The sequence below is a fragment of the Artemia sp. Qi Xiang Cuo genome, chromosome 13 (genome assembly GCF_049724085.1).
Source record: "Artemia sp. Qi Xiang Cuo chromosome 13, ASM4972408v1, whole genome shotgun sequence".
Classification (NCBI taxonomy): domain Eukaryota; kingdom Metazoa; phylum Arthropoda; class Branchiopoda; order Anostraca; family Artemiidae; genus Artemia; species Artemia sp. Qi Xiang Cuo.
In genome coordinates, this window is record NC_142806.1 from 65,784,832 (window position 1) to 65,811,877 (window position 27,046).

Here is a 27,046-nt window from a genome sequence, read left to right on the forward strand (position 1 = left end):
CTGTATTTTAATTAGTGCAGTATTTGGTGGCTAGAAAGGTCGTTTCCTATTAATTGAAGTTTGGGGAGACCGAAAATGACGTAAGAATTGAAAAATTCCATCACTTAGTTGCATGATTGAAATAAAAATGGATAAGTAGAGCAATAAGTGTTTCAGTTTTAATGTGATTGTCGATCTCCTAGGACTTAAATTATACAAAATGACCTTTCAATCCAGGAAATGTGGCAGAACTTTAAATTCGTAATCCCCCCCCCCCCTTTCCCTTAAAAAAGGCGTTTTTCTGAATGTCCCATTTTGTTAATGTTATTAAGCAAATTTTCCTAAACATTTTGGTATCAAAAACATTTCTATTGCTCAAAATGAAAAGTTTTTGGCCTTTTTTCTTAGTTTTACTGGACAACTTTTGGTTTTCCCGAGTACATATAATGACCAAACCGATAATAGAACCCATTAGCAGATACCCGCTGGAATGAAAATCGTTGGTAAAACTTCGTTTCTACGGATTTTTTTCTCTAAACACTGCCAAGAAAAATCAGCATCCAAAAAAAATTCCAAGTAAATCCATGTAAATACTTTCTCTTGGGAGCCTCTTTCGATGTCAAACAACTAAACTAGGAAATTATGTTTAATAATTTAAAGGATATACCAGGATATTAAAAAAAAAACCAGAAAGATAAACACTGTAAAAAGAATAAATTGAAATATACAATTTTTTTTGTCAGCGTTCAAGTTTTAGATTAGTTAAAAAAAAAAGAAGCAAAAGTATTCCCCTGGATGAACGAATCAATTATTATTTAAATAAATTATTTATTATAGTAAAAGGAAAGAGAATTTGCAGGCACCCTTCACGGTTAATTTTGCAGTGTTGTTACTAACCTTTGCCATGGTAAATCCATCAAGCTGAATTTTTTTTATGAAGAAGGAAAAAAACTCATATCCAGGATACATGGTGATCCAGTAGAAAAATTTTCAATCAGATATAAACATAATAACAATTAAATAAGACAATGCTATAAATATCAATACTCAATGGCCTGTAACTTAATTGAAAAAAAAGATAATAGTTAAAATACAAAATCGTAGATATATTTCAAAATATATTGTTGCAATGAATAACCTAGAAAAAGGTTCCCTTGCAAGCGAACAGAGCAATCTGTTACACTTCAAGCGCAATTATGACTAAAAAAGTCAATGGCACAATCAGAGTAAGGGTACAATTAAAACAGACCAGAAGAATGAATAGTTTAGCGGTGAGAAAGCTTCAAAACAAGTGAAATATCTAGAAGTGGTTTTCTAGTTCGGTGTCTTTGAGAGTCTATCTTAAATAGCCCCAATTAAACTGGTGTCTCAGTTATGGACCTCAAAGGCACATACTCATATATAATACAGACGTTTAATTTGGATTATTTTTTCTCTAGGAAAAACCATTCAAGTTCTATAATATCATATATTTGGATTCAATTTTTGAATTCAGTTGCAAAACGGTTTGAATTTGGATACTTTGATTTATTTACACAGTTAAATGCATTTCAAATGTTTTTACAGAGGCATAGCCTTGAATTCATTAGCTGTTGCATCAGCTAAGAGTAACTAAGATGAATCAACTAAGGTGCATTTTTAAATTATTTAGTCAAATACATTCTTATAAATATTTACTCAAGCAGGTGATATTAATCTTATATGCTTGAGAATTGTCTAATTTTTGTTACTTTTTTTAAGATAAATTTCTACAATTTACTTCATCTTACAGATTTTATTCATTACTGTCAAAATATTCCCACAGAGATGGTGATTTACTGTAAAATAAAACACACCTTTCTGTGTTTATTTAATATGAATGTTTTTATTCAGGGAAAAAAATAGTCAAATTTTACTTACTATTTACCATTGTAAGTTTGCATTGCTACTCTTGGATAATGATAACGAAAATGTTAAGAAAGCTAAACAAAAAGATCGATAGCAAAATGATCCAACTTTTGAAATTTCAACACATATCTGTTTTTCTCTATTTTTATTTATTACTATTTCTAGAACCTTTTTGTTCTTTTCATCCTTTGTCCCTAGCTTTATTATTCTCTTCTTATTTTATTGTAGCTTTAAAGATTTAAATTTAGTAAACATATTGGTATGCTTGAAGTTACTAATAATAATTCTTTCAAAAAATCATATTATTTAGCTTCTGTACAAATTGACTCTTCAAGAAAATATTTTATTGCAAACCATACGTTTGGATATTTTTATTATGATGCAATATTTCTTTTTCTAATCGATGAGTTTTCATGCACAAGAATTACTATGGAGATGAGTTCAATTTTACCTCTATACATCTGACCCTTAATACCCTGGTTTTGATCTTTATTCAATAGAGGGTTCAAAAGTCTTTTTATACCTCTCATTGGCCGTGTCCCTTCATAAGTTATGTTAGTACAAATAAAAAGAATGCCTTTTCAAAACAGCCAATAGAAAAGGATGAATATACAAAATGATTATAAAAATTAGGAGAACAGATTAGAGAGACTGAGAGAAAATCAGAGAAAAAGAGAGAAAGAAAGACAAATTTATAAAGAAAATATCTTTTTCTGTCTTTTTTTATACGGGGGGTTCAAAGGTCTTTTCATACCTCTCTTTGACCATACCCCTGATTATATAAATTTTAAATCTGTTTATATAAAAAAACTTTTCTGTAAGAGATTTTTATTGTAAATTATAAAGTAGAATGCCCTTTCCTATAATTCGTTGATGTATGACAGTTAAGATTCTATTTATCAAAAAATTCTCTCTCGCGTGTATGCACTCTTTGGTGACGATACAAACTGCGAGATTGAGTAAAACACTTTTTGCACGAATCACACTTAAACGGTTTCTCACGCGTATGCACTCTTTGGTGAAGATTCAAATTGCTTGATCGAGTAAAACACTTTTTGCAAAAATCACATTTAAACGGTTTCTCACCTGTATGCAATCTTTGATGGTTATTCAAATGGTTTGATTGAGTAAAACACTTTTTGCACAAATCACATTTAAAAGGTTTATCACCTGTATGCAGTCTTTGATGTTCTTTCAAACTTCCCATTTGAGTAAAGCTCTTCTGACATACAACACACATAAACGGTTTTTCTCCCGTATGAACTCTTTGATGTGATTCCAAAAGTGAATGAAAAGGAAATCTTTTATCGCATCTTTTATGCACTGAAAATCTTTTCTGAACTTTTTCCTATGCAAGCCAGTACAAGAATTTGAAGCTTCCATAAGTGCATTGGTATTACTTGATGAAGTATCTTCAACTTCTACAATAAAATAAAATTAAACGGATGAAAAACCTGAGACTTTATCATAAGACATTCTCAATCTTATATCCTAATGTAGTGATGCTCACAAAAAAATCAAAAAAGAATCTGACAAACTAAGAAAAAATAACTAATGGCCAAACAAGAGGCTTGAAAAGATTCAAGCCTATTGCTATAAGCATTATAAAAACAAAACTCCCTAATTGCAACTTAAATGCTAAACGGTTTATATTTAAAAACATTGTGTCTATAACTAAAGCGCGGAATCTATGTTGTCCAGCGGCAAGTAGGGTCCCAGACCTTGCCAATCCAGTAGTTGTCAATCCCCAGCCATCTTTTGGTGTTGTTCTTAAAATGTCAAATTCTCTCGAGAACCCCCAATGCTCGTACGGTGTTTTTGGACAGCGTTTGCCCCGACTCAACGGAAATCTGTGAGCTAAGAAAGTTGAAACAGGAATAGAAACTAAACGTCAAATCTAAATCATCTTCTGAGAAGATTGTTTAGAATAAAAGCTAGTAAGCCTGATGTTGCCGCCATGCTCAAAGAGAAACTATTTTTTCCCTCCTGAAACAGGTTTCGCCTAAAACGACTCATACTGATGTAGAATCCCTTGTTGCAAATGCATAAAGGGCAATAGAATTCGGTAACTTTGAGCTGTATTTCAGGACCAGGAGGGATCTTGAAGATTTTCATGAAGTATCAGTTCAGATCAACTATGAGAAGTTGCCTGTGGAAGAGTTCAAATTTCTCCCAGGAGAAATTTGTTTTTCCTTCCATAGAGTTTTTCACAGAGCATCCGAATGCGTCCTGACGCCTATTTGGGGTTGTTGTGGTGCTTCTTACCACATCTCCACGAAGAATAATATGCCCACGAAAGATATGTTCTGCATATAACCCACCCTCTCAAGCTATGATAAAGAAATGAGCCGAGAATCTTCCATCTTTTATGCGATAGTCTCATGTAAACTAAATAGAAATTTGCTAAATCGATCAATGTTTTTAAAGGACTTTCATCTAGATGTGACATAAGGTGTGTTCAGGAGCACTACTTTGGCTCAACTTCTTTGAGCCTGAGCCTTTTGGAAATATCAACCAGTCAAAAAGTATTCTCGGTCACTGTGTGCCGCTCTCAGTCCTATGGCTGGCCTTGCGGTTGTTTAGCAGCCTATGTGATGTCATGTCTTCCTTCGTCCATTTTTTATGCAGTAAGTGACTTTTTAGCAATTAGAATCCAAAACTTTGTTGGGTTGAAAATGTACCTGCCCACAAACTATCATGACGATCGATCTGAGAGACTTTTTGCAACTAGTGCCAATCGTTTATCTAAATGCTTGCTAAGAATAAAAGAGTAGGGTTTATGATGTATCGTGACTGGTGACTATAATTGTGACTCAACTGATCTGCTTAGTTCTTCCGCTGATTCGGATCACCGAAGTATTATTTTCAATCTGTTCGATGATGATTATGTAGTTTTGCCAGAGATTGATAGTTTTACTTACGTCCATAAGTCGGGTAGTACATCTAACTTAGGCCATGTTTTTCATACGTCACCCGTAACTATAGCAGATGTTGTAGTTAGTGATTCCAGTTTTACGTCAGATCATTTTTCTTTGTTTTTTTGGAGCTCAGATTGGTGATATTAGTCCTTCTTCTAATCCGTTTGCTAAAGAGCGATCTGTATTTTATACTAATGATTGGGACAAGGTGTCTCGAGATCTTTTCAAGAATGCGTGGAATAATGTTCTCGCGAAAATTTGCATACCATTTGATTTATTGATGCGGAGTTCAAGAAAGAATACCGTATGCGTGATTCTCAAGTTAGGCTGAACATTTACTGTAATAAACTTACTCATGCTCTTTCTTGCAGAACGATCGGCAGTGCCTATTAGGCGAGTAAAAGTTGGAATTGAAGAGCCCAGTTGGTTAACTAACTATAATTTGCGTAATGCTTGTTTTTCTGCTGAATTTAGGCTTTCAGTTTGGGTTGAAGTGGATAAGCCGCGTCGCGTGGCTGCATAAACTGTATAGTTGTACTAAACACCAGTTTGCAAAGCAGCTGTTTCTGCATTAAAGTTTGATTATTTCGTCTTGTTTAGAAGAAGTTCGGTCACGGCCAAATCAAACATGGTCCAGTGTTGTTAAAGTAGTGCCACGTCAAACACCGTCTCGTATACCATATTCATCATGGGTTGAGCATTATAAAAAAGAAATTGATGGATCTATCTTTATTTCCCCAGGATTTACGGCGCGCATTTGATTCGTTTCTCTACGAGGAGATCATATTTTATATGGATTTGACCAGTGACTATCCCTGCAGTCTAGCCCCACTCGCTGACATGTTAGAATCTAAAAGCGGAGCTTAAGCTTCCTCATCTGGCTATTAGGTGTACTAGCCTCCTACGATTTTGCTGTTTCTCAACGTGGAAATCCCCTCTCCTGGTAAAGAAGTGGGTAAAACAAGGTGCTATTTCGTTATCGACAGCATTTAATACCAGTATTGTAAAGCTAAAACCAAAGTCATTTATGACTTATATTCCGCAAGGTAGTGATTTGTCTTTGATTGGTTATGCAGATGACATACTGAATCTGAGCCTATTTTCGCAAGGGCAAGAAGATAATTTTACAGTTACGACAAGAGTATCCCCATATTGGACTCCAATCAGAATCTAGACAAGGAAGCAGCACCAGGTTTTAAACCCAATAAAACTTATATAAATCATGCTCAAACACACATACAAACCTAATGGACATACCAATTCTAGTAGAAACCATATAAAAATATTTTTTTAGCTAGAAATCCTTTTTGAAGGTACTAAAGGAATGGTACATTCAGGCAGACTCTAGGAACGTATTCCTGGTCGTATTACAAGCTATGAGAAGGTTAAACCACAGTTATGGAATATCAGGCACCGAACTCTAGAGCAATGAATACTATTCGAAGAACAAGGAGATGAGACAAGAAAAAAAGTTTGTCTTCAGATTACTCTAAATTCATAGTTTCATCCGCTTGTCCCTCCTGATTTTCTTCGAATAGCTGATATTCCAATACAGTTGATTCTAAAAAAAAATAATAAAAAAAAAACAAAAAAAAATATATATATTTGAGATATACCTTGACTGTCAAAAGACGTGGCGCCTGATTCCTGGGCATCGGGTTGAAGTTTACAAGGTCCTGAAAACTCAGGAAAATTACCCAAAGCAATGTCTTCACGTTTAGGAAACAAAAAAAGGTTCGGAACGCCAAAGACTTCTTCATTGTGACTTGGTAAAGCATCATCAACTTCTAAAACAATATAAAAATGAAATTGGCATTAAAAAAATAAAACAATAAAGTTTAATAAACAAATTCATCAAAATATCTTTTTATTATACGTTAGTCAAAAAGAATCGATATAAATAAGCAGTAAAAAAAAGCACTGTTAGTTTTCAGGGTCTGTGAATTTTTAGTATTTGCTTTTTTTTCAGATCACTTTTTAAGAGTTAAAAAGTGTTTTTTTTAAGAGTTAAAATTTGTTATTTTTAATAGTTAAAAGTTATATATCAACCACCCATCACTTTACTGAAAAAAGCAAAAAAAAAAAAAAAAAAAGCAAATGACCGTAGATTGTCAGTTTAATATACATATACTGATGTTTATTCCTTGAAGTCTTAATTTTTTTTTATTTAACTAAAAAAAGTGAAAACATAAGCTCAAAGATTGCACCCCTGGTGAAATAACTAAGGAAAATATACTTTGTCATTTCACTAGTTTTGAATAAGTTATTGGTAATTTTGTGGGATAATGTTGAAACCAGCTTTATAATTGTGATTTCACAAGTAAGTGAATATTTTTTTTTCGTTAAGAAGTGCCATAATTTAGGAATCCTGTGCGTCTCTTAGATGTACACGCGCTGACTGCGTGACTATCGGCCGCGCAGCGTTGCCATTTTCGTTTGTGAGTTTGGTTTTCGCGGGCAAAAGAAGGTTAAAATTGGCGTGTTTCCCCAGTTTGGGTTTGGTTTTTATAGATTTTTAAATTAAAGTTAAAAATAAGGAGGGGACTGAAAAAAAGGGAAGGGGGAGGAAAAAAAGAAGAGAAAAAGAGGGAAGACCGAAGAAAAAGAGGGAAGGAAAAGAGGGAAAGAAAGAGCGGAAAAAAATTTCCTTTGTTAAATTTTGTTTTTGTAGTAGGTTTATTTATTTTTGCTGGTGAATTAGAATAGTTGGTAAAAGAAAAAAAAAGAAAGGGAAAAAAAGAAAGAAAGAAAGGTATTGGTATTGCCTGGTATGATTAAAAAAAAGAGAAAAGAATGACGCAACAACCAGGAGAGGTACCAGCAAGGTATGTACGAACAAACACTGCGTTTCTTAGCTTTGTGGCTTTCCCGGATGGAGGTGTACCTTTAGAGGTAGAAGTACACAGATGGCTGAAACATTATGGAGTCGAAAAAGAGAACCTAATACGTATAGATGGATCAGGGCTGCGATATAGAAAAACTATGTCTGTGAAGTTCAGCACTGGCAACGAGCTCCAAGACTTCCTCGCTAAAACTGAAGAATGGATGTTATCATTTCATGAAAGAGTTGTATACGTCGAAAGTTGCGAAACAAAACCCACTTTTGTGAAAATAGAAAGAATGCCGCTAGATATGGAGTTGTTAGATGTCCAAGAGACATTGGAAAGGAATGGTAAGGTTTTCTCATGCAAATGTGAGCATTACTCTGGTGACGGATATCTCGAAACAGCCAAAACAAGACCAATAGCAAGCATGAGAGTAGATAAGAACATCCCTTCTTTCATTTTCGTAAATGGAATGAGAATGCGGATATGGTATGATGGCCAAATCAAAACATGCATTATATGTGATTAAACAGGACATTTAGCAGCTCAGTGTCCTTTTTCCTCACAAGAGGTCGTAAAGAAACATAACATCCGAACCAAGTGGCCCTAATGCGGGTAGTAGCCAAAGCAACGTTCGGCCGGAAAAATAACCTGAAAACCAAACCAACCTGAGACCCAAAGAAAAATAAACTGGACAGGCCAAGACCCATGCGCAGAAAACTCAGTAAGAAAAATAGATCGCGAAAGAGAGAAAATGACCCCCGAATTCGAAAGATCGGAAAAGCAGAAAACGACCCGTGAATACAAGGACGAGCTAGAAAGAAAAAAGAAACTGGAGAAAAAAGGACAAGATACTGATAGCGAAGATGAAGAGCTCCAAGAGGCTCGCAGCAGGAGTAGCTCACTGCCGGGAGTACTTACTAGGAGTATGAAAAGGACCAAAAGATAGCAAAGAACAGAATCACAGACAGGGCAAGCTGACCTTTCGAGCCGACTTGAAAGCATCGAAGATATGATCGATAGTGTGGAAGAAATCATACAGAGCACTAACAGCCCTTCGGCAAGCCAGGCTTTGGAACTAATCGATTACGCTGAGACGTCTTTCTCGTCAGTAGAAGGATTAGAAAACAAGAGCTAGAGCAAATGAAGAAGACATGGTGATAAATCAGCAAGAACTTCCAAAAAATTGGCAACTTTGAACGTAAATGAAATAAAGCAACAAAGTAGACAAGTAATACTAAAAGGGTATCTACTAAAATTAAGAATAGACTTAGCATTTATACAAGAGAACGACAGGAGCGAATTAAAAGGTTTAGAACCTGAATATAAGTATTTTACAAATTGCAATGCAGGTGGAGGAAGCGTACCAATAATATATAAAGAAAAGCTCCATGTAAAAGATGTTCAAACTAATACAGACGGGAGAATTATCAGGTGTGAGATAGGTGGGTGCAAATTTGTCAACATATATGCTCCATCTGCGTCGCAAAACAAAAAAGTACGAGAAGTATTCTACGAAGAAAAAACAGCCCCATATATACCAAAAGATATTGAAAACATAGTTTTGCTTGGAGATTTTAACTGCATAACAGATAAGCAAGATGCTATAGTACAAAGTGACAATAAATGCTCGTCACTGAAACGATTCATGCGTGCTGCAGGCTTTCTAGACGTTTGGAAAGAAAAAGTGAATCCAAGGAGTTTCACTAGGATAAGCTGGACGGCGTACGGAGGAGGAGCTAGACTCGACCGCATATACACGTCATGTGAGATCCTTCCACAAATATACAAAATTGAGAACAAAATTGTACCGTTTTCCGACCATCAAGCTGTGTTTGCCACATTGATAAACGACGAGAAAAAAGAAAATCTTCTTTCAGAAATTTGTCATGGAAGATGAATACTGAAGTAATGAGAAACAAAGAATTCACAAACGCAACAGAAAAGATATTAGAGGTACTGAAAACTGTCGAGAAAAGTAGCCTTCCGAAACATTGGGAGAGTGTACCTAAACCAGTGATTACAAAAGTGGCCCAACAAATCTCTCGTGATACAGCAAGGTTTGAAGAAAAACACGTCAGCTTTGTAGATAAAGTAGTTTACCAGCTAAAAGAAGAAATAAATGCAGGGAAAAACTGAAACAAGGAATATTTTGAGGCTCTATCAGAGATAAGTGAGGTTGAGCATAAGCGGGCAGAAGCAATAAAAATAAGAACTAAAATAGATGAACATATTCAAAAGGAACAGTTAACAACAACTCTCATATGCCGCGAGAAAAAAAATATAAGCCAATAACAAATGAGAAGAATAAGAAATCAGAAAGGGGAAGTCTTTGAAAACGAAAAAGATATATTAAACGAAGCAAGAGATTATTACCAGAAAGTGTTCAAGAAAGAAAAAGAAGAAACCGAAGACGAGCAAAAGAAGGTACGAGAATTTATTGAGGATATCAATATAACAAAAGTAACAGATGAACAGAATGAAATGCTAATAAGCGAAATCACTGCAGAAGAAATAAAAAAAGCATTATCGGAAACGAAAAATAACAACTCACCGGGCAGACACGGCATACCTTACGAATTTTATAAGCATCATGCCAATGAAATAGCCCCGATTCTGTCTGAAATGTTCAACGAGATGCTAAATAGCCCCGAAGAAAAAACTAGATGTATTGGAACAATGAAGCTCCTACCAAAGTCAGGAAATCTTGAAGAATTGAAGACCTGTAAATTTAAAAAACTGCGACTATCGGAATCCTCACCAAAGAACTTGCAAACCGACTAAAAAAGGTACTTGCTAAGTTGCTAAGTAAGCGACAAAAAGGAGGATTAGACGGAAGGAAAACAGCTGATGTTCTAAGAGCCATACGAAACGTAATATACGTGATGGAAAAAAAGAAGGAAAAGAGAAATACAGAATCACAAGCTTTGACATTCGAAAAGCATGTGACAAAATAAGAAGAACAATCCTACTTATTATACTAGTGGCATACGGTTTCTGTAAAGAGTTTATCGAATGGATAAAAACGACCTTGGAGAAAATAGAACAGACAATTGTGATAGGTAATAAGGAACGCGATAGCTTTGAAGCAGAGACAGGAGTGAGACAGGGATACACATTAAGCTCTTTATTGTTCGAAATATATATTGACCCTTTGTTGCGATATTTGGAGCATGAGATGCAAGGAATCGAGATAGGAGAAACCCAACAAAAGATAGAAGGATTTGTTGACGACCTCCCGACTTTCACAGAAACAGACATGTATTATTTACGAGCTCTGTATTGTTTAACTAAATACTGCGATTTGTTCAAACCAGAATTAAACGAGAAAAATGTGAAGTCATGTGTTTAAGCGAAGAAGAACCTCAGTTTATTGGCGGGATAGAAAGGAAAGATGAAACAAAGTTTTTAGGTATTCAATGGAGAAAAAAATGGAAAGAGACGGAAAAAGTAAAGTGGGTTATAACATTGCAGAAGTTTCAGTCGGCAATTGCTTACGGCTACAAAAGATCCTTTACAATATTTCAGAATGCTCAGTACGTTAATATTTACTGTTGTCCTGTGATATTGTATTTCGCTTCAGTATCATACCCCACAAAAGGCATCCAGAAGAAAATAAAATCAATGATATATCAGTTCGTCTAGTACGGAAAACCTCCTCCAAAGCTTAAACTTACAGATATGTTTCTAATGAAAAGCCAAGGAGGCCTACAAATAATTAGCACAGAAGGCAAGATAAAAGAACTTCATATGAAAACAATTATCGAAGAAATCCATTTTGAAGAAAAAAAACAATGACAAATTGGTATAACGCATGGGTGAGAAATGAAAGGAGTGACTGCCCAAATTCGGTACAAAAACATTTCGGAACTGTCAAAGAATTACTGGAAAAAAGCATCGCAGACCCTGATAGCAAAAAAATAAACAAAACGGATATAAAACAATGGTTCATTTCACAGGAAAACCTACCTCCAGCGAAAATTCTAGAGACGAGTGATCTTGACGATGAAAAACTGAAGAAAATGTTCGACCTGATACACTCTTAGTTTCTTACCGCCAAAGGTTAAAGAGCATGTGTTTTTCCAGGATCACAAAATACTGCTAACTGAAGAAAAAAACATAGGATAGACCCCACCAAGTCGACTGAAATGTGCGGAAGGTGTGGAAATCCAATTGAAACACTTGAGTTTAATTCTTCAGCGCACAAGTGTAAAAACAGAATTAGAAGAATTGAAACAACTGTTAGGTAGTGAAATACAAGAAAATGACGAACTGGTCACCGCAGAAAAGTTTGTAGAATAAAATTATGCACGGAAACCAATCAAACGAAAAAACACGAAGATTTGGCATACATTTTCACACATTTCAGCTACTATGTTTGGAAAGCGAAAATGAAAGATACGAACCCAACAGATAAATGAAAAAGGTAAGCGTTCAGTGGGATAGGCTAGTAAATATAAGGAAAGGCAAACAAAAAGAAGAAAAGTGAAGGTAAAGGTAAAAGTGAGTTTTTTTTTAGATGAGTAAGAAAAATGAAAAAGTTTTGTTAGAATTTACAATTAGAAATTGAAATGCTGTTATTTAAAAAATGAATAAAAAAATGATAAAGTACGCAGTATTAAAAGTAGGATAAAGATAATGTTTTAATCAGGAGTGAGCAGCCAAAGGGTAAATGAAAGATGAGTAATAAGGGTAAAGCAAATGAAGGAGAAAACTACTAACAAAGTCTACCTATTGGTTTTTATTTGTAACGATTGAGTATTTAATTTATTTCTTACTTTTTTTCTGTTCTTTTATATTCTTATTTCGGGGGACGGGAGAAACTGTGAATTATCTATGGGGGAAAATAAAGGTTGATGAAAATGGATATGAAAAGTGTAATTTGAGTTCATGATGGAAGGGGTGCCCTAGGGGGGACGGGCAGCCTGAGATATCGGATGAACCTAAAAGGTAAAGAAAATTAAAATGTAGTATACCTCTAATTTTATACCCTGGTAATGTTCAATTTTTATATAATATTAATAAATTGAATTTTTTGAAGAAGTTTTTTTTCTTTTTTTTTAAAAAAGAGTAGGTGACATTAGATAAATTATGAGATATTTTTAAAGAAAATTTGAAGGTCACCGAGAGGAGAGGAGGTGGGATTTAAAAAAAAAATTGAAAAAGAAAGTGAAAACATTTAAGTCGTATTTTCTTTTCAGTAAAGCGAAAATTATATTCTGGTTTTGAGAAGGCATGAGTGTTATCAGCCCTACTAATATTAATTTTTGCTTGTTTTGAGTCTGACTCGGCTATTTATTCTAATTTCTGTTCGTTTTGAGTTTCATTTATTTATTGATTGTGATTTGTGATAGTTTTACGCTCGGAATATAAATTATCTTTATTTCTGACAATGTTTGGCTCATTGTAGCTCTTTACGTTATTGTGAAAACTTGTATTGGGGAAATCATTAGCGTTGGGGGGCTGGTTGCCCTACAATCAGTTTTGACTATTAAAAAGACACTGTCCCTCTCAATTTCCAATCAAATGAGCTCTTTTTGAAGTTTCTACAGCATTGGAAGTGCCGATTTGACCGAGTAAGTCACCCTGAAATTCAACTTATGGGCGCCCATGGACACGGAAAACTTAAAATACCATCGAGGTGTCAATACTTTTCATGCTGCAACATAATGGTTTTGTATTCAAATAGCTCTGTTAAGATAAACTCTCGGACCGATTACTGTTATCAGTGGATCCAGTAGGCAACTCTTTGAGCGCAGCAACAAATCAATCTAGACCTCTCTTCGTGACTACACCTCTTCGCGCACGCGCAGTGACAAATGTTTAGCACTACGACGGGCTTATGGGAAAACTATTGCTCTGACGTACTGAAAACTTCCCAGTCAGCCCACTATGATGGGTGTCATTTTCTGTAGAAACTTTTCGCTGTTGTTCGTATTAATTAAAAAAAACTTTCCGAAAAATAAGTTTTTCAAAGAAAAGTAAAGGCCATTTTAAACTTAAGCTCAGGAGATATGAATACCTGTTAAAATTCAAACTTAAAACGACCAGAAATTACTATTAAAGAATAAATGAAACCCAAAAACAAACAGAAATTAAATAAACAATCATAGTAAAAAACATACAACAATTAATAATATAAATGAATAAATAGATTTTAAAGCGAGTAATGCTTTGACTGAATATTAAAATCAAGCTTAAAACGAAAAAAAAATAGTTTGCTATTAAAGTATAAATGAAACTTAAAACAAATAGAAATTAAATAAACAATCAATGCGAACAAACATACAATATATATTAATGTTAATGAAGAAATAAATCTTAAAACGAGTGAAACTTAAATTGAATATGCAAATAAAGTTTGAATCGAATAAAAATAACTACAAACAAGAGTTTGGGTATCGCCTCACTGCAGAAGCCTAAAACCTACTGCGTCATTGGCGCCTTACTGAAAACTATACGAGTCTTGAACAGTCTTGGAAAGTATAAACAAAATCAAATTGAATATTAGATATATAATGATACTAATTGTTGAAAGATCCATCAGTTAAAGATTTTTTTTCACTGTAAGTTTTATTTTCATTTACAATGCTGTAAGAACTGGAAAAGAATAAATTTGTAATATAAGAGTAATTTGTTTTCAGTGAAGCGCCAATGACGCGGAAGGCTTTAGGTTTTTGCAGTTAAAGAAGGGGGCAGTATCCAAATTTTGTTTGTAGTGAAACTATATTTGTCTTGACTAATCTTGGAAAGAACTAATAAATTAAACTGAATATTTGATGTATAATGATATTCATTGCTGAAAGCTCATCAGTTAAAAATTTTACTGTAATTTTAATATTTATTTTCAATATTAGGTACAAAAGAAAACATTTGTAATATAATTCGTTTTCAGTAAAGCGCCAATGACGCAGTAGGTTTTAGGCTTCTGCAGTGAGGCGATCCCCAAACTCTTGTTTGTAGTTATTTTTTATTCGATTCAAACTTGATTTGCATATTCAATTTCAGTTTCACTCGTTTTAAGATTTATTTATTCATTTACATTAATATATATTGTATGTTTGTTCACATTGATTGTTTATTTAATTTCTGCTCGTTTTAAGTTTCATTTATACTTTAATAGCAAACTATTTTTTTTCGTTTTAAGCTTGATTTTCATATTCAATCAAGGTATTCATATCTCCTGAGCTTAAGTTTAAAATGGCCTTTACTTTTCTTTGAAAAACTTACTTTTCGGAAAGTTTGTTTTAATTAATTTTTGTTCGTTTTTGATTGCAAAAAGTTTCAAGTTTTTATTGCATGGGGGGGGTGCTTACTGTCCAATTATTTTTGACTTTAAAAAAGGATCTAGAACTTTCAATTTAAATCGAATGAGGCTTTTTTCAAAGTCTTTACGATTACCTCTTTGATAAAAACCTTATATATGAACAACAGACAGCTTGCATAACTTGTGGACAGCGATTGGCAACAATGGATGGTTTGAAAAAATAGCTCCAATAAGGGTGTTTTGACCATTTCACTTGCTGACACAAAGGGATCACGACTGTTTGGAATTGACCTTAACAGGATTTTGTGTGCCAAAGCAATTTTGCATCTATCACAGAGTATGTATTTTAACCTTATAATTGGATAATTTTAATAGATTTACTATGTGTACTTTCCATACAAAACTTTACCTTATCAAAGTCTTTAGGGTGGGGGCGGCGTAGTTGGCAGAAGGAACAAAACTTTCGCGTCGACAGTAGGAGAGGGGGAGGGGGATGTTGGAGAATCATCCAATACGGGGCTGAACTTCATGTATCTCCTCCGTTCCCGATTTAGGAGATTAGACAGACTCATTGGGCTGTAGAATGTTGAAACGTTTGAGTTGTGGAAGACGTTAAAATACTCAAAAATACTTTATATTTTCAGTTATTGTAGGATTGATTTCATAGATTGTGGAATGGTCAGCCCCCTGGCCCATCATTTGGGTGAGCCTCAACTCATAATATGCAATTTTGATTATTTGTTCCGCTTTATATGCATATATTATTCTATATATGTTATTTTGAGTTATACTTTTATCGCATTGCGTTCATTTTTAAAGCTTGAGATAAAAACTGAAACCTAAGCGGAGACAGTGGTGGGGGGATGTCTCCCCCTCACATGCATAATTGCGCAGCCATAGAGAAAGTAAAATGAATGAAATTAATCAGTGTTTTGAAAATGTATTTTTTTAAAAGACTCGAACAAAATCGTCTAAAGGAACCTGAAGTGCTATCTCTGACATTTTCGTTGATTTTTTATTCTCGTTACTTTCAGATGTAAAATTTAGAATATTATCGAATGGGTTTAGTCGTTCCCTCCCTGAATAATTCAAATTTGGAAAACCCACCGCTGGGAAATTCCTCCCCCCTCAAAGAACATTTTTTTTTGCTGCTGATAATTCCCCCGCATTAAATTCCACCCAGCAGAAATTTCCCAGTCGTGGAATATGTTCCCTAAACATACTCCCCTCAGATAATTTCGGATATTCATAAAAATTGAAGCTGAAATTTCTACTCAACTTTTTAGGTCAGAAGCAATGCTATAGCGTTACCATAAGGGTTCAATGAATTAATACTTATTTATTTTTCCAGAGGAACTTTATGTGGAAGAGGTGGCTGCATAAACTTTGGAACGGGGTTCATTGAATTAAAAATTAAAATTTATAGTGCCCTTACACCAGGGGTGGATCCAGGATGTTTTAGTGGGGGGGGGGGGGGGTGGAAATAGGTTGATCCGATAAACTTGCGTTAGGAGCAAGTTTAATTAACGCAATCTTGCGTTAATTAAGTAAATTACATTACCTTACACTACGTGGGGGGGGGGCGCCCCTCCCCTGGATCCGCCACTGCCTTACACTCTCTGTTTCTTTCCTTGTTAGGGAGGAGAGCAGATGCCTAATAGGTGTGTGTTAATACCAAAACATTCCAACTCTCATTCGGCCTTCAGGTATAAACAGAATTAGTTCAAAGGGAGGGATGGGGGAAAAGGCCGTGGGGGGTATTTGCCCTTCGATCGATTTTGACTCGTAATAGCTGCACTAGAACTTCCAATTTCAAATCAAATGAGCCCTCTCTGAAGTTCATACGAGAATCCCTTCCTGCCCCCGGACCCTGGGAGGTTTTGTCGACGCCAGAGTTTTGTTACTTAACCTTTCAACTACTTTTAACAAAATTTTTATCTGATACATTTGGGGCATGGAGGAGGGGGAGGGGCTAGTTGCCCTCCAATCTCTTTTGACTCTTAAAAAGTGAACAAGAACTTTCAATTTCCAATCAAATGAGCCATCTCTAAAGTTTATACGAGTATCCCTTCCATAAAAAATTATATGAAGGATTCGGAGAATCCTTACATTACAACCCTTGCCCTGAGGGCTGTGGGGGAGTTGTCATTATGAAAGACCTAATTTCCAGACCTTAAAACTACGTTTAGTAAAATGGCTGTCTTAAAACTTTGATTGGATGTGTTTGGGGAAAAGGTGGGCGTGAGAGGGTTAGTTGCCCTCAAAACACTTTCGACTATTAAAAAGGGCACTAGCCCTTGGAATTTCCAATCGAATGAGCCTTATTTGAAGTTTTTACGACAACGCCTTCTACAAAAACCTTATATGCCCCCAGGGCATAACTTAATACCCTTGCCCTAAGGGTTGTGGGGGAGTGTCCTCCTCAAAAACATATTTTCTATGTGAAAATCAACTACGCTGAACAAAATAGTTATCTCAAAATTTTGATTGGACGTGTTTGGGGGAATGATGAGCGTGGGGGGGGGGCTAGTTGCCCTCCAATCACTTTCGACTATTAAAAAGGGCACTAGCCCTTTGAATTTCCAATCGAATGAGCCTTTTTTGAAGTTTCTACGACAACGCCTTCTACAAAAACCTTATATGCCCCCAGGGCATAACTTAAAACAATTGCCCAGAGGGTTGTGGGGGATTGTCCTCCACAAAAACATATTTTCTATCTGAAAATCAACTACGCTGAACAACATGGATAAACCAAAATTTTTATGGGATGTGTTTGGGGGACTGATGGACGGGGGGGGGGGCGAGTTGCCCTCCAATCACTTTCGACTATTAAAAAGGGCGCTATCCCTATGAATTTCTAATCGAATGAGCCTTTTTTGAAGTTTCTACGACAACGCCTTCTATAAAAAACCTTATATGCCCCCAGGGCATAACTTAAAACCCTTGCCCTGAAGGTTGTGGGGGAGTGTCTTCCTCAAAAACATATTTTCTATCTGGAAATCAACTACGCTGAACAAAATAGTTATCACAAAATTTTGGTTGGATGTGTTTGGGGGAATGATGGGCGTTGGGGGGCTAGTTGCCCTCCAATCACTTTCGACAAATAAAAAGGACACTATCCCTTTGAATCCAATCTAATGAAGCTTTTTTGATATTTCTACGGTAACGCCTCCTATAAAAACCGTATATACCCCCAGGGCATAACTTAAAACCCTTGCCCCGAGGGTGGTGGGGGATTGTCCTCCTCAAAAACATATTTTCTATCTGGAAATAAACTACGCTGAACAAAATAGCTATCTCAAAATTTTGATTGTTTTTTTTTGGGGGGGGAATGATGGGCGTGGGGGGGAAGCTAGTTGCGCTCCAATCATTTTCGACTGTTAAAAAGGGCACTAGAACTCTCGATTTCCAATCGAATGAGCCCCTTTGAAGTTTTTACGACGACCCCTTCCATATGGTATTGCTTGCAAAAGCTTTTGCCAGTGATTATTGAATTTTGAATTAAATTTTGGACTGAAAGTGGAATTACGATTTTAGGATTCGTTCGTTAAATGCTGTTTTTATAGCAGAGCAAAATTTAGGCTGGGTTGTGCCTTGCAAGTTTGGCCGGTTACAGAAGCACTCGTGGGGCACAGCCCTCACGTAAAGATAAGTCTTTTTCATTTTTGATCTTCATTTCTGATTTAAAATGGAAGATAATATTAATGCATTATTAACGCAAATTCAAGCAATTAATTTGAAGTTGGATATTATTGACCCGATGTCAAGGCAGGTCATTTCAATGACGTCGGATGTGGCTGAGTTTGGAAATAAATTTGAAAATGTTGCGTCGTTAATCCAGAATATTCAAAGGGAATCGCAGTCGGTTCGCAGAGATGTGTCAAATGTACGGGAAGAAGTTGGATTAGCACTGAGAAACATTCAGCATTTAGAAACTGACATGAAGCGAGGAAACGTAGTGCTTTATAACTTTTCGCCACAGCACAGTGGGTGCTCACTTCTGGAAGATGTTGTCAGTGCTTTGATTGCGGGAATTCCGAATTTAAATCTCCGTCTTTTTGATGTGCGTGACGCTATCAGACTTAAAAGTTCAATGAGCGTCCGTCCTGTAGTGATCAAATTTGCAAGTGTTGCAGGGCGGGACTATGCATTAAAATCAGGTTTTCTTTTGCGAAGGTTGGGATTTTCAATAAGTCCTGATTACACGGAACGTGAGTTGATTGCCAGAAAAAAACTGAAAGAGACTTTAGAAGATGCAAAGACTGAGGGTTTTGTTGATGTGAAATTACGAAGACTTAAGTTGTTAATCGGTAACCAGGTTTTCATGTATAATTACACAAGCGGCCTTGTTGAAGAACAAAAACGTAACACCGCTCATGACAGTGTAAACCCTCCTAGTAGAAATCAAGCTGATCCCCCTCCCCCCCAGAATAGTTCACACTCGGTGCCACCACCAGACACGGGCATGGTCGGTCGGGAAATCTTCAGCAACATGCCCCCTGAAGACGACGGTAGCTTGGCATATCCGTCTAATGCTAGGACTAGATCTGAATCTTCGGTAACGGTTGTATCTTTTAGTTTCGTAACCACTAGAATGGGGGAAAAAGATCTTAATTTGGTAATATCTTTTACAAAAACCCCAGCTGCAGGGGGATCGCAAGCTATCCCAGCACTAAAGCAGAGTATTCCCGCGAAAAGCTCGAATGCGGAAATTATTAGTCCCGATAACAACGAACCAATGAGGATAAACCGCCCAAGACCCACAGAGCAGAGTTTCAGAGTAAACTCAGGTGATGATGACGCTAAGAGAGTGATAGTAGCAAAAAAATTTTTCCGCCCAAGACAGCAAGAACCGACGATGGGAAATGATGCGGTATAGGGAAATTTGGGCCATGGTAGAAAATTCTCTATTAAATGTGTCACATTGGAATCTACAAGGGTTCACGCAAAATAAGTTTAAGGATCTGGTTGAAGCTTGTATTCCTCAAGTTATTTCTCTTGCGGAAACATGGTCTGGAGAAACTATTATAGTTAAGAATTATAGTGGTTTTAGTGCAAATCGTGAAATGTCGAAAAATGGTCGTTGTTATGGAGGTGTATCGTTGTTTGTATCAGATGTTTTTTTGTCATCTAATGATGTGATCCGGCTATAAAGTGAATCTTGTAACTTAGTTTGGGTAAGAATTTCACGGGGGAAAAGATGTCATGTGTTTTGTTCTGTGTATATTCCTGCAGAAAGTAGTTGTTTTTCAGAAGAGGATACATGGGAGATATTTCAAAAAGAGTTGCATATTTTTTTGACAAAGTTTCCTGCCGATGGCTTTATTCTTTTAGGAGATTTCAATGCATACACTGGGGAGTTGCAAGAGCCATGGTCCTGCTAATTTGAAAACCACACCCACTCGAAATCTCGTCGTGATGGAATTGGTGATGAAAAAATAAATGAGATTCCTCCAAGGACCAGTAAGGACCATTGCCAAAAAAATAGGTGGGGAAGTAAACTTTTGGAAATTTGTGGTAAGGGAAATTTTATTACAGTTAACGGGTGGATCGGGAGGATAAAGAGCGGGGAGAGTTTACTTGATTTTTTGGGAAGTATCCAAGTGTAGTAGATTATATAGTTGTAAATAAGTCTCTTTGGCCGGATTGTGCTTGTTTAGGGGTGGTCCCGGTTTTGGGTTCTGATCACCTGCCGATTAGGTTGTCTTTGAAAGTGTTAAAAAAGAGGGCATTAAAAAGGTCATTGGGGGGTTTTAGGAGCAAGGTATTAGAGGCAGGATTAGAAGTCAGTGATCCATTGAGACTAGAATCACAGGAAGGAGAGAAGGTTAAGGTTAAGCTGTTGGGAGATGAATTTCACGCAGGACTAGAGAAGGGAGTAATATTGACAAATGAAGGAAAAATAGAAGAGCTGTTAAAGGTATTAATTGATAGTTTGTATGAAGTAGGTGTTACTACAGCTCAGAAACAACCACGGAAGTTAAATGGTTTTTTTTATGGTGAATGCGTAGAGAAAAAATCAGAGTTGGTGCAAACATTGGAGCTACTGAGACAATGTTCATATGAGGAGAGGGAATATCTTTATAATATGTATAAAAGCCGAAGAAAAGAGTATAAGAAACTGTTAAAAGTGAAGAAGTATAAATTTCAAGAGGAGGAAGCAGAGAGAATGAAAAGGGAATTTAGGAATAGTAATAAGAATGAGTTTTGGAAAATAATAAAAAAATCAGTTACAAACGCTTCTGACAAGACGAGTATGCCGCCAGCGGAAAGTTGGCCAAAATTCATCGAAAGCAAGATGACAGAAAGAGAGGAAACGGATAGCCTGTGTCGGTGGGTGGTCGGCAAAAACCTTGCGGAATTCGCTCTAAAGGAAAAAGATTACAAACTACTGCAGCCTTTCACAGGTGAGGAAATATGGAATTCGCTAAAGAAGATGAGAGGGACCTCAGCAACAGGAGTTGATGGCATCCCAACAAGGCTCTGGAAGTGGTCTAGGGTATATTTGTTGCCTTTGTTAACAACGTTATTTTCAAGTATCCTTAGCAAGTTGGTTTGGCCTCAACAGTGGAATATTTCAACAGTTTTACCACTTTTTAAAAAGGGAGACCGAGCATTGCATAAGAATTATAGAGGGATTCATTTAGGAAATAGCCTTAGTAAATTATTTTGTAAAGTGTTAGCGGCTAGATTAGATAGTTGGCTTAAAGAATCAAATAAGTTAATAGAAATTCAGGCAGGGTTTCGAGAGGATTATAGTGGGGTAGATCAGATATTTATTTTGTATGGGCTTATTAGGAAGTATATGAGGAAAAGGGATGGTAGGCTATACGCAGCTTTTTGGACCTACAAGGTGCGTTTAATGAAGTTTCACGAGATTTGTTAGTAGAAGGACTTATAAAGTTAGGGCTGCCAAGACGTTTTGTAGGATTGGTTGTTAAAATGTATTTGGTTGTTAGAATGGTATTTAAGGCAGGAATGTCTTACTCTAGAGCAATTGTCAGTAAGTTAGGGGTTAAACAAGGTTGCACATTTTCACCTAGGTTGTTTTCCCTGTATGTTAATGATATAGAAGAATATATGGTAGGGCAGGGAGCCCCAACTCTAAATCTGTCTGCAATGCAGGTGTTCGCTCTGTTATTTGCGGATGATATAGTATTGGTGGCTAAAGATGGGTCTGACATTCAAAAACTGGTAGGAATGGTGTCCTCATACCTAGATGAGACGCGTTTGGTGCTAAATGTCACAAAGTCAGTAGTTATGGTATTTCGACAACATGGGAATATAGAGGAAAGGTTTAGTGTAGGAGAAGAAGTGCTTAAAGTAGTTGAAGATTTTGTTTATTTAGGATGCAAGTTTACTTCAAATGGTAGGTGGAAAGGGCAAATTGATTATGTAGCTAGTAAAGGTCTTAGGGCTAAATGGCTAGTTTTAAAGAGTAGTGTTTTGAAAGTAGGCCTGACAGACCTTAGGCTTCAGAAAAGGATATTCCAGACTAAGCTAGCTTCCGTAATGTCTTTTGCAGCAGAGGTGTGGGGTATGGAGAACGCTGATAAGGTAGACTGGTTACAGTTGATGTATTTTAAGCGGTTAATAGGGGTTAGTGATAAGTTTAATCATGTAGTATTAAAAGGTGATTTAGGTTTGTTATCATTAAGGGTGGGAAGGTTAGTGCGGATAGTAAATTATTGGGAAAGGATTATAAATCTGCCTAGTAGGAGGCTAGTAAAGAATGCATATGAGGAGATGCTAGTAGATGGCAGGAAAGGTTCTTGGCCAAACCGGGTTAAAGAGACTATTGATAGATGTGGCTTTAGTGAGTATTGGAATGAGGGGAAGGGGCTAGGTGTGGAAGTGGGGCTAGTTGCAAAAAAAGTAAAGGATAGACTAATAGAGTAGGAAATTCAAAGGTGGCAGAATCAGAAATCATCCTCGGCGTCCCTGGGGCTGTATCGGCTGGCAAAGGAGGTTTGGGGGGAGGAAGTTTACTTTAAAGCGGGGATGAGTAGTGAGGATTTAAGATGGGTAATTTTGGTTCGGGGTAATTTTTTGGGTATTGGAGAAAGGAGGAAATATATTGGGAATTATAGGATTAAAAATGGTACATATCAGTGTCCTATATGTGAAGAAGAGGAAGATCTTATCCATTTTATGGGTACATGCCAGGAGTTAAGAAATTTGAGGAGGGAAGTGTTTTCAACAGATTTTGGAGGGGTGGATTGGTTTGAAAAAAATTTAAAAAGTAGAAATTTTGATGATTTTAGAAGGTTGGGTAAATTTGTAAGAGTGGGTATGGCACATAGAGAAACTTTTTTGATGAATTGTGTGTAATTTAATGTTGTTTTTTTTTTTTTTTTTTTTCCATGGCCCGAAAAGGCTTTTGTTGCAATAAATATCAATAAATCTATCTATCTACGAAGTGCATCTGCAAAAAAATAATAATAACAATAAAACATTGGGGCCGTGTGGCCTTTACTATAGGCAACGCTACAGCGTTGCCTCTGATATATACTTATGCTGTGACTTTGAGCAACCAAATTAAACTAAAATTATTCAATAGTACTCCTGTCTAAGGGTGCCTTGGGGTGTGTTGCATTTAAAAGAGGAAGCAATGACCCTTACAACTGGTTTGAGGATATATAGAACATTGTATTTAAAGAATACAAGGATACCTATAAATTAAAATTAAAATCAAAGTATTAGAACCACTTGTGGATTTTTATCTAGACCGACTCTTTCTAGAACTGCATTTATATCTTGATAAAGATCTAGATAGATATCTAGATATAATAAGAAAGAACCATTGGAAGCAGGTGTGAATCTTCAAAGATAAAATTTAAAGCAGTTTTCTGTCATCTTAAGACTTAGACCTGCCAATATTTGATAAAATAGTCCATCGAGTTACATTAAAATTATTGTACTATTATGATTTTCTTTACAATAAAAAAAAAATCCCCTTTAGGCCAAAGAGTGCAAAATATTATTATAATGATAAACAAATATGATATATAAAATCATGACATTAAACGTAACCCCCTTTGGCTGCAGAGTGTATAATACGTATTATTATTTAAAATGTCCACAAAGTCTATGTGTTTTATTGATTCCTAAATAGAACCTTCAGTATTCCTAAGGGTAACAAATGAGAGAAGCATTAAGCAAAAGATTAAATTTGATAAGAGATTTTAATTGGTTTAAGCAAGTCATTACTCTTGTTTATTATATTCTAATCAAAGTAAATACACAGAAAAAGGGAGGACTGACCATGCTTCCCCAAATTTTTAATTAAACAATGAAAGACTAACCTGAAAAGTCTAAGCTTGTGTCTGGCTTTCTCTCTGTTCTTTGCAAAATCTGATTCCCAATTAGCTTAAAAAAAAAAAGAAAATTACACATGGAAATATGGACAAATGCTTAGAGTTGAAATAGACTTGAATTTGCAACATGTAACCACAAATCTTTCAGTAGTGTCAAGACTGTTATTATTGATGTCAATTTAATTGCTATTATTAAAAAAAACCATACAAGAAACCACAACCCCAAAACTACCAGGTCATAAAACAAAAAAGGAAGGAGTAAACACATCCATAAAAAAATACAAATTTCATTCACCCCAGAAGCGGTTTTATCAAACAGGTTATTAAAATTTCATCAGATACACTTCTTCATTTATACACTGAAAGGGGAGAGGGGTATCCGTCGACTTTACATAACTATGAATGCTTTTGAGGTTCTTTATCCCCTTCCCTTTGGTGAAAAACACTCTAAGGGGTCCAGCAGACGCAAAATTCTACTCTATGTTAAGTAGAGCAAAAGAAAATACATGGAACTTCAATTTGAGCAAGTTGAAGAGCCCAACACACTTGCAACAAGGTTTGAATAAGCCTCTTAGCTTTAAAATTAAGATATGCCAAACCAGAATAAAAAAAGAGACTAATAAGATCATAAATAAGAATGCTAATTAATATAAATATTGTAAATATTAATAAAAATAAGAATATTCAAGCATTGAATTCATGTTTATAAGTTGATAGAAAAATGAAAGAAGTCTCAGTAGCAGCATCAGTCACTAGTTGCTTTTAATTTGAATTTCCAATTTAATGAGGCCCTTGCAAAGCTTCTACAACTACTTTTAAATGAAGTAGACTGGAAACAAACTGCATAGAGGTAACTTGCCCATTACTAAGGCAACGCTGCAATAGCTTTGAGAAGGATGTCAATCTGAAGTCAATCCAACTCAATATTCTAATATACATGTTCAAGCATAAAAAATTAACTTTTTTAACCATAATACTGGGTTTTGACTTATATGGAGAAAAATGATGAGAACCTCTCTATAGGTAATTGTTTCAACCCAACACCCTTTTTAGAGGTTTCAGGCTGTTTTTCAAAATACCCTTAAATTTATTCTCAAAATAGCATTTTACTATTCAGACTGATTTAGATAATAATTACTATTTTTGCATCAGCAAGAAATGAAAATATATTTTCACGTGCCAGTTTTTTTTAAATGCGTTTTTAATTTTTGATTACTATGGACCATAAGCCATTACTATGATGCAGCCATGATTGTTGGTTGGATATAGTAAATAGCAAACACCATTTGAAACAAAAGTCATCATATAGTTTTACTGCAACGTAATTTATTGTTGTAACCAACGAGTATAACGTCATTCATCTTCTTATATTTGAAGATGAAATTTTTCTGGTCAAAAATTAATTTTATTTTAAATACTATGTTTGAACAAGATGTTGAACAATTTTTCCAGTTCAAATATCTAGGTAATATCATCAAAAATACTGGCTCAAGAGCAGCATCTGTGATTGGCTACTGCACATGGCTACTGCAGCATCTATGATTATTTGTAGCTTCAACTAAATACCTTTTGAATAAAAAACAATTTTGTACAAAGACAAATGTCATTTCTACTTTTTTGGTAAGTAGAATAAGATTCTTTTTAAGAAGAAGATAACAAAAACAACTAAATTTGAGAAAAACACCTATTTTACTAACTGGACCTTGTTTTAGTCTGAATTGCCTGAATTGAATCAACAGCCCTTATTTTCTGTTTAAACTCCTGTTTAAACCGAAAATAAGGGCTGTTCATTCAATTTATTTCAGTGAACATAAACAGATAAAGTCTTCTTTAACTATTCTTATTGCTGATTTAAAGATAGAAAGAGAACTAACAGTTAGGCAAATGGAAAAAGACATTTCAAAATAAAAAGCTATGATCAATCATGTGCTTTAATAAAAGCTAAAGAGTAATAAAGAAAAACAAATGCTTACTTTTTCACTACAATAATCAAACTGTTCTCCATCATCTTCAAACTGACTAGAACTATTGTTTCCCCCTTTGTCAATACCTACAGTAATTTCATCTTTGACAAGCTAAAAATAAAAATTCAAATGAAAACGAATGTTATCAAAGGATAAATATAAAGAGATGGGTGAAATTTAATCTTCCATTCAAATTAGGTATTTTATGGACTGAGAGATGAACTGTCAAACATCACAAGAAAATTGAAGTTTCTTTCAATGGACTTTACTTGATCCTGCTTGGCAAAATACAGATGCATTCTGGTAGCTCAGTAGTTTTTTATTACAATATACATAGTATGAGCATCTTTTTCAAATTAATCACAGCAGATACAGATAGCTATTCCAGAGAAATTCTTGATATGCCTGTCTATGCCAGAGCAGATTTGCCAGGACAAATCTACCGTGAAGAAATTACTAGATAATTTAGCCTAATCATTTTCTTTAGCTTGTTCAACAGTGTAAAATTAAAAATCTTATAAAATACAAAAAGAAAAGTTACACATGCCAGGAACACTTGTAAAAACAAAAAAAGTTAAGGCCCTATTCCCATCTTAAACAACGAGGAGAAAGAATGACCTTAAAATACAGTTTCCTTCGAAATTTAAACTAAATAGTAGAGAGATCTTCTGGTAGAGTTCAAATAGGACTTTAAAAACGACCCACCCTTGAAATTTAGCTTGCAGTAAATTCCTGAACTGAAAACAGTCTTGAAAGAAGTGAAAATTGGAAACTTATCAAGGTTTTTCTAATTAAAAAATCAGGAGCTTAAGATGGGTATTTTTTTTATCTTGGATTTGTCTTGAACAAGTGTTGTGAACATGTTAGTTTTTCTCAAAAAGTTTAAACA

At 35.4% G+C, this 27,046-nt stretch overlaps 1 protein-coding gene across 2 annotated transcripts in view; it reads right to left on the reverse strand.

The window, feature by feature from the left end:
- LOC148945559 (uncharacterized) overlaps positions 1-27,046 on the reverse strand; it is a 49,242-nt gene that overhangs the window by 6,668 nt on the left and 15,528 nt on the right. For both annotated transcript variants that reach the window (XM_089098706.1, XM_089098707.1), the window contains exons 3-5: positions 26,167-26,268; positions 24,182-24,245; positions 6,401-6,571 (exon numbers count right to left, since the gene is read on the reverse strand). In XM_089098706.1, coding sequence (XP_088954832.1) covers positions 6,401-6,571; positions 24,182-24,245; positions 26,167-26,268 — 337 coding nt within the window. The remainder of the gene's footprint in view (positions 1-6,400; positions 6,572-24,181; positions 24,246-26,166; positions 26,269-27,046) is intronic.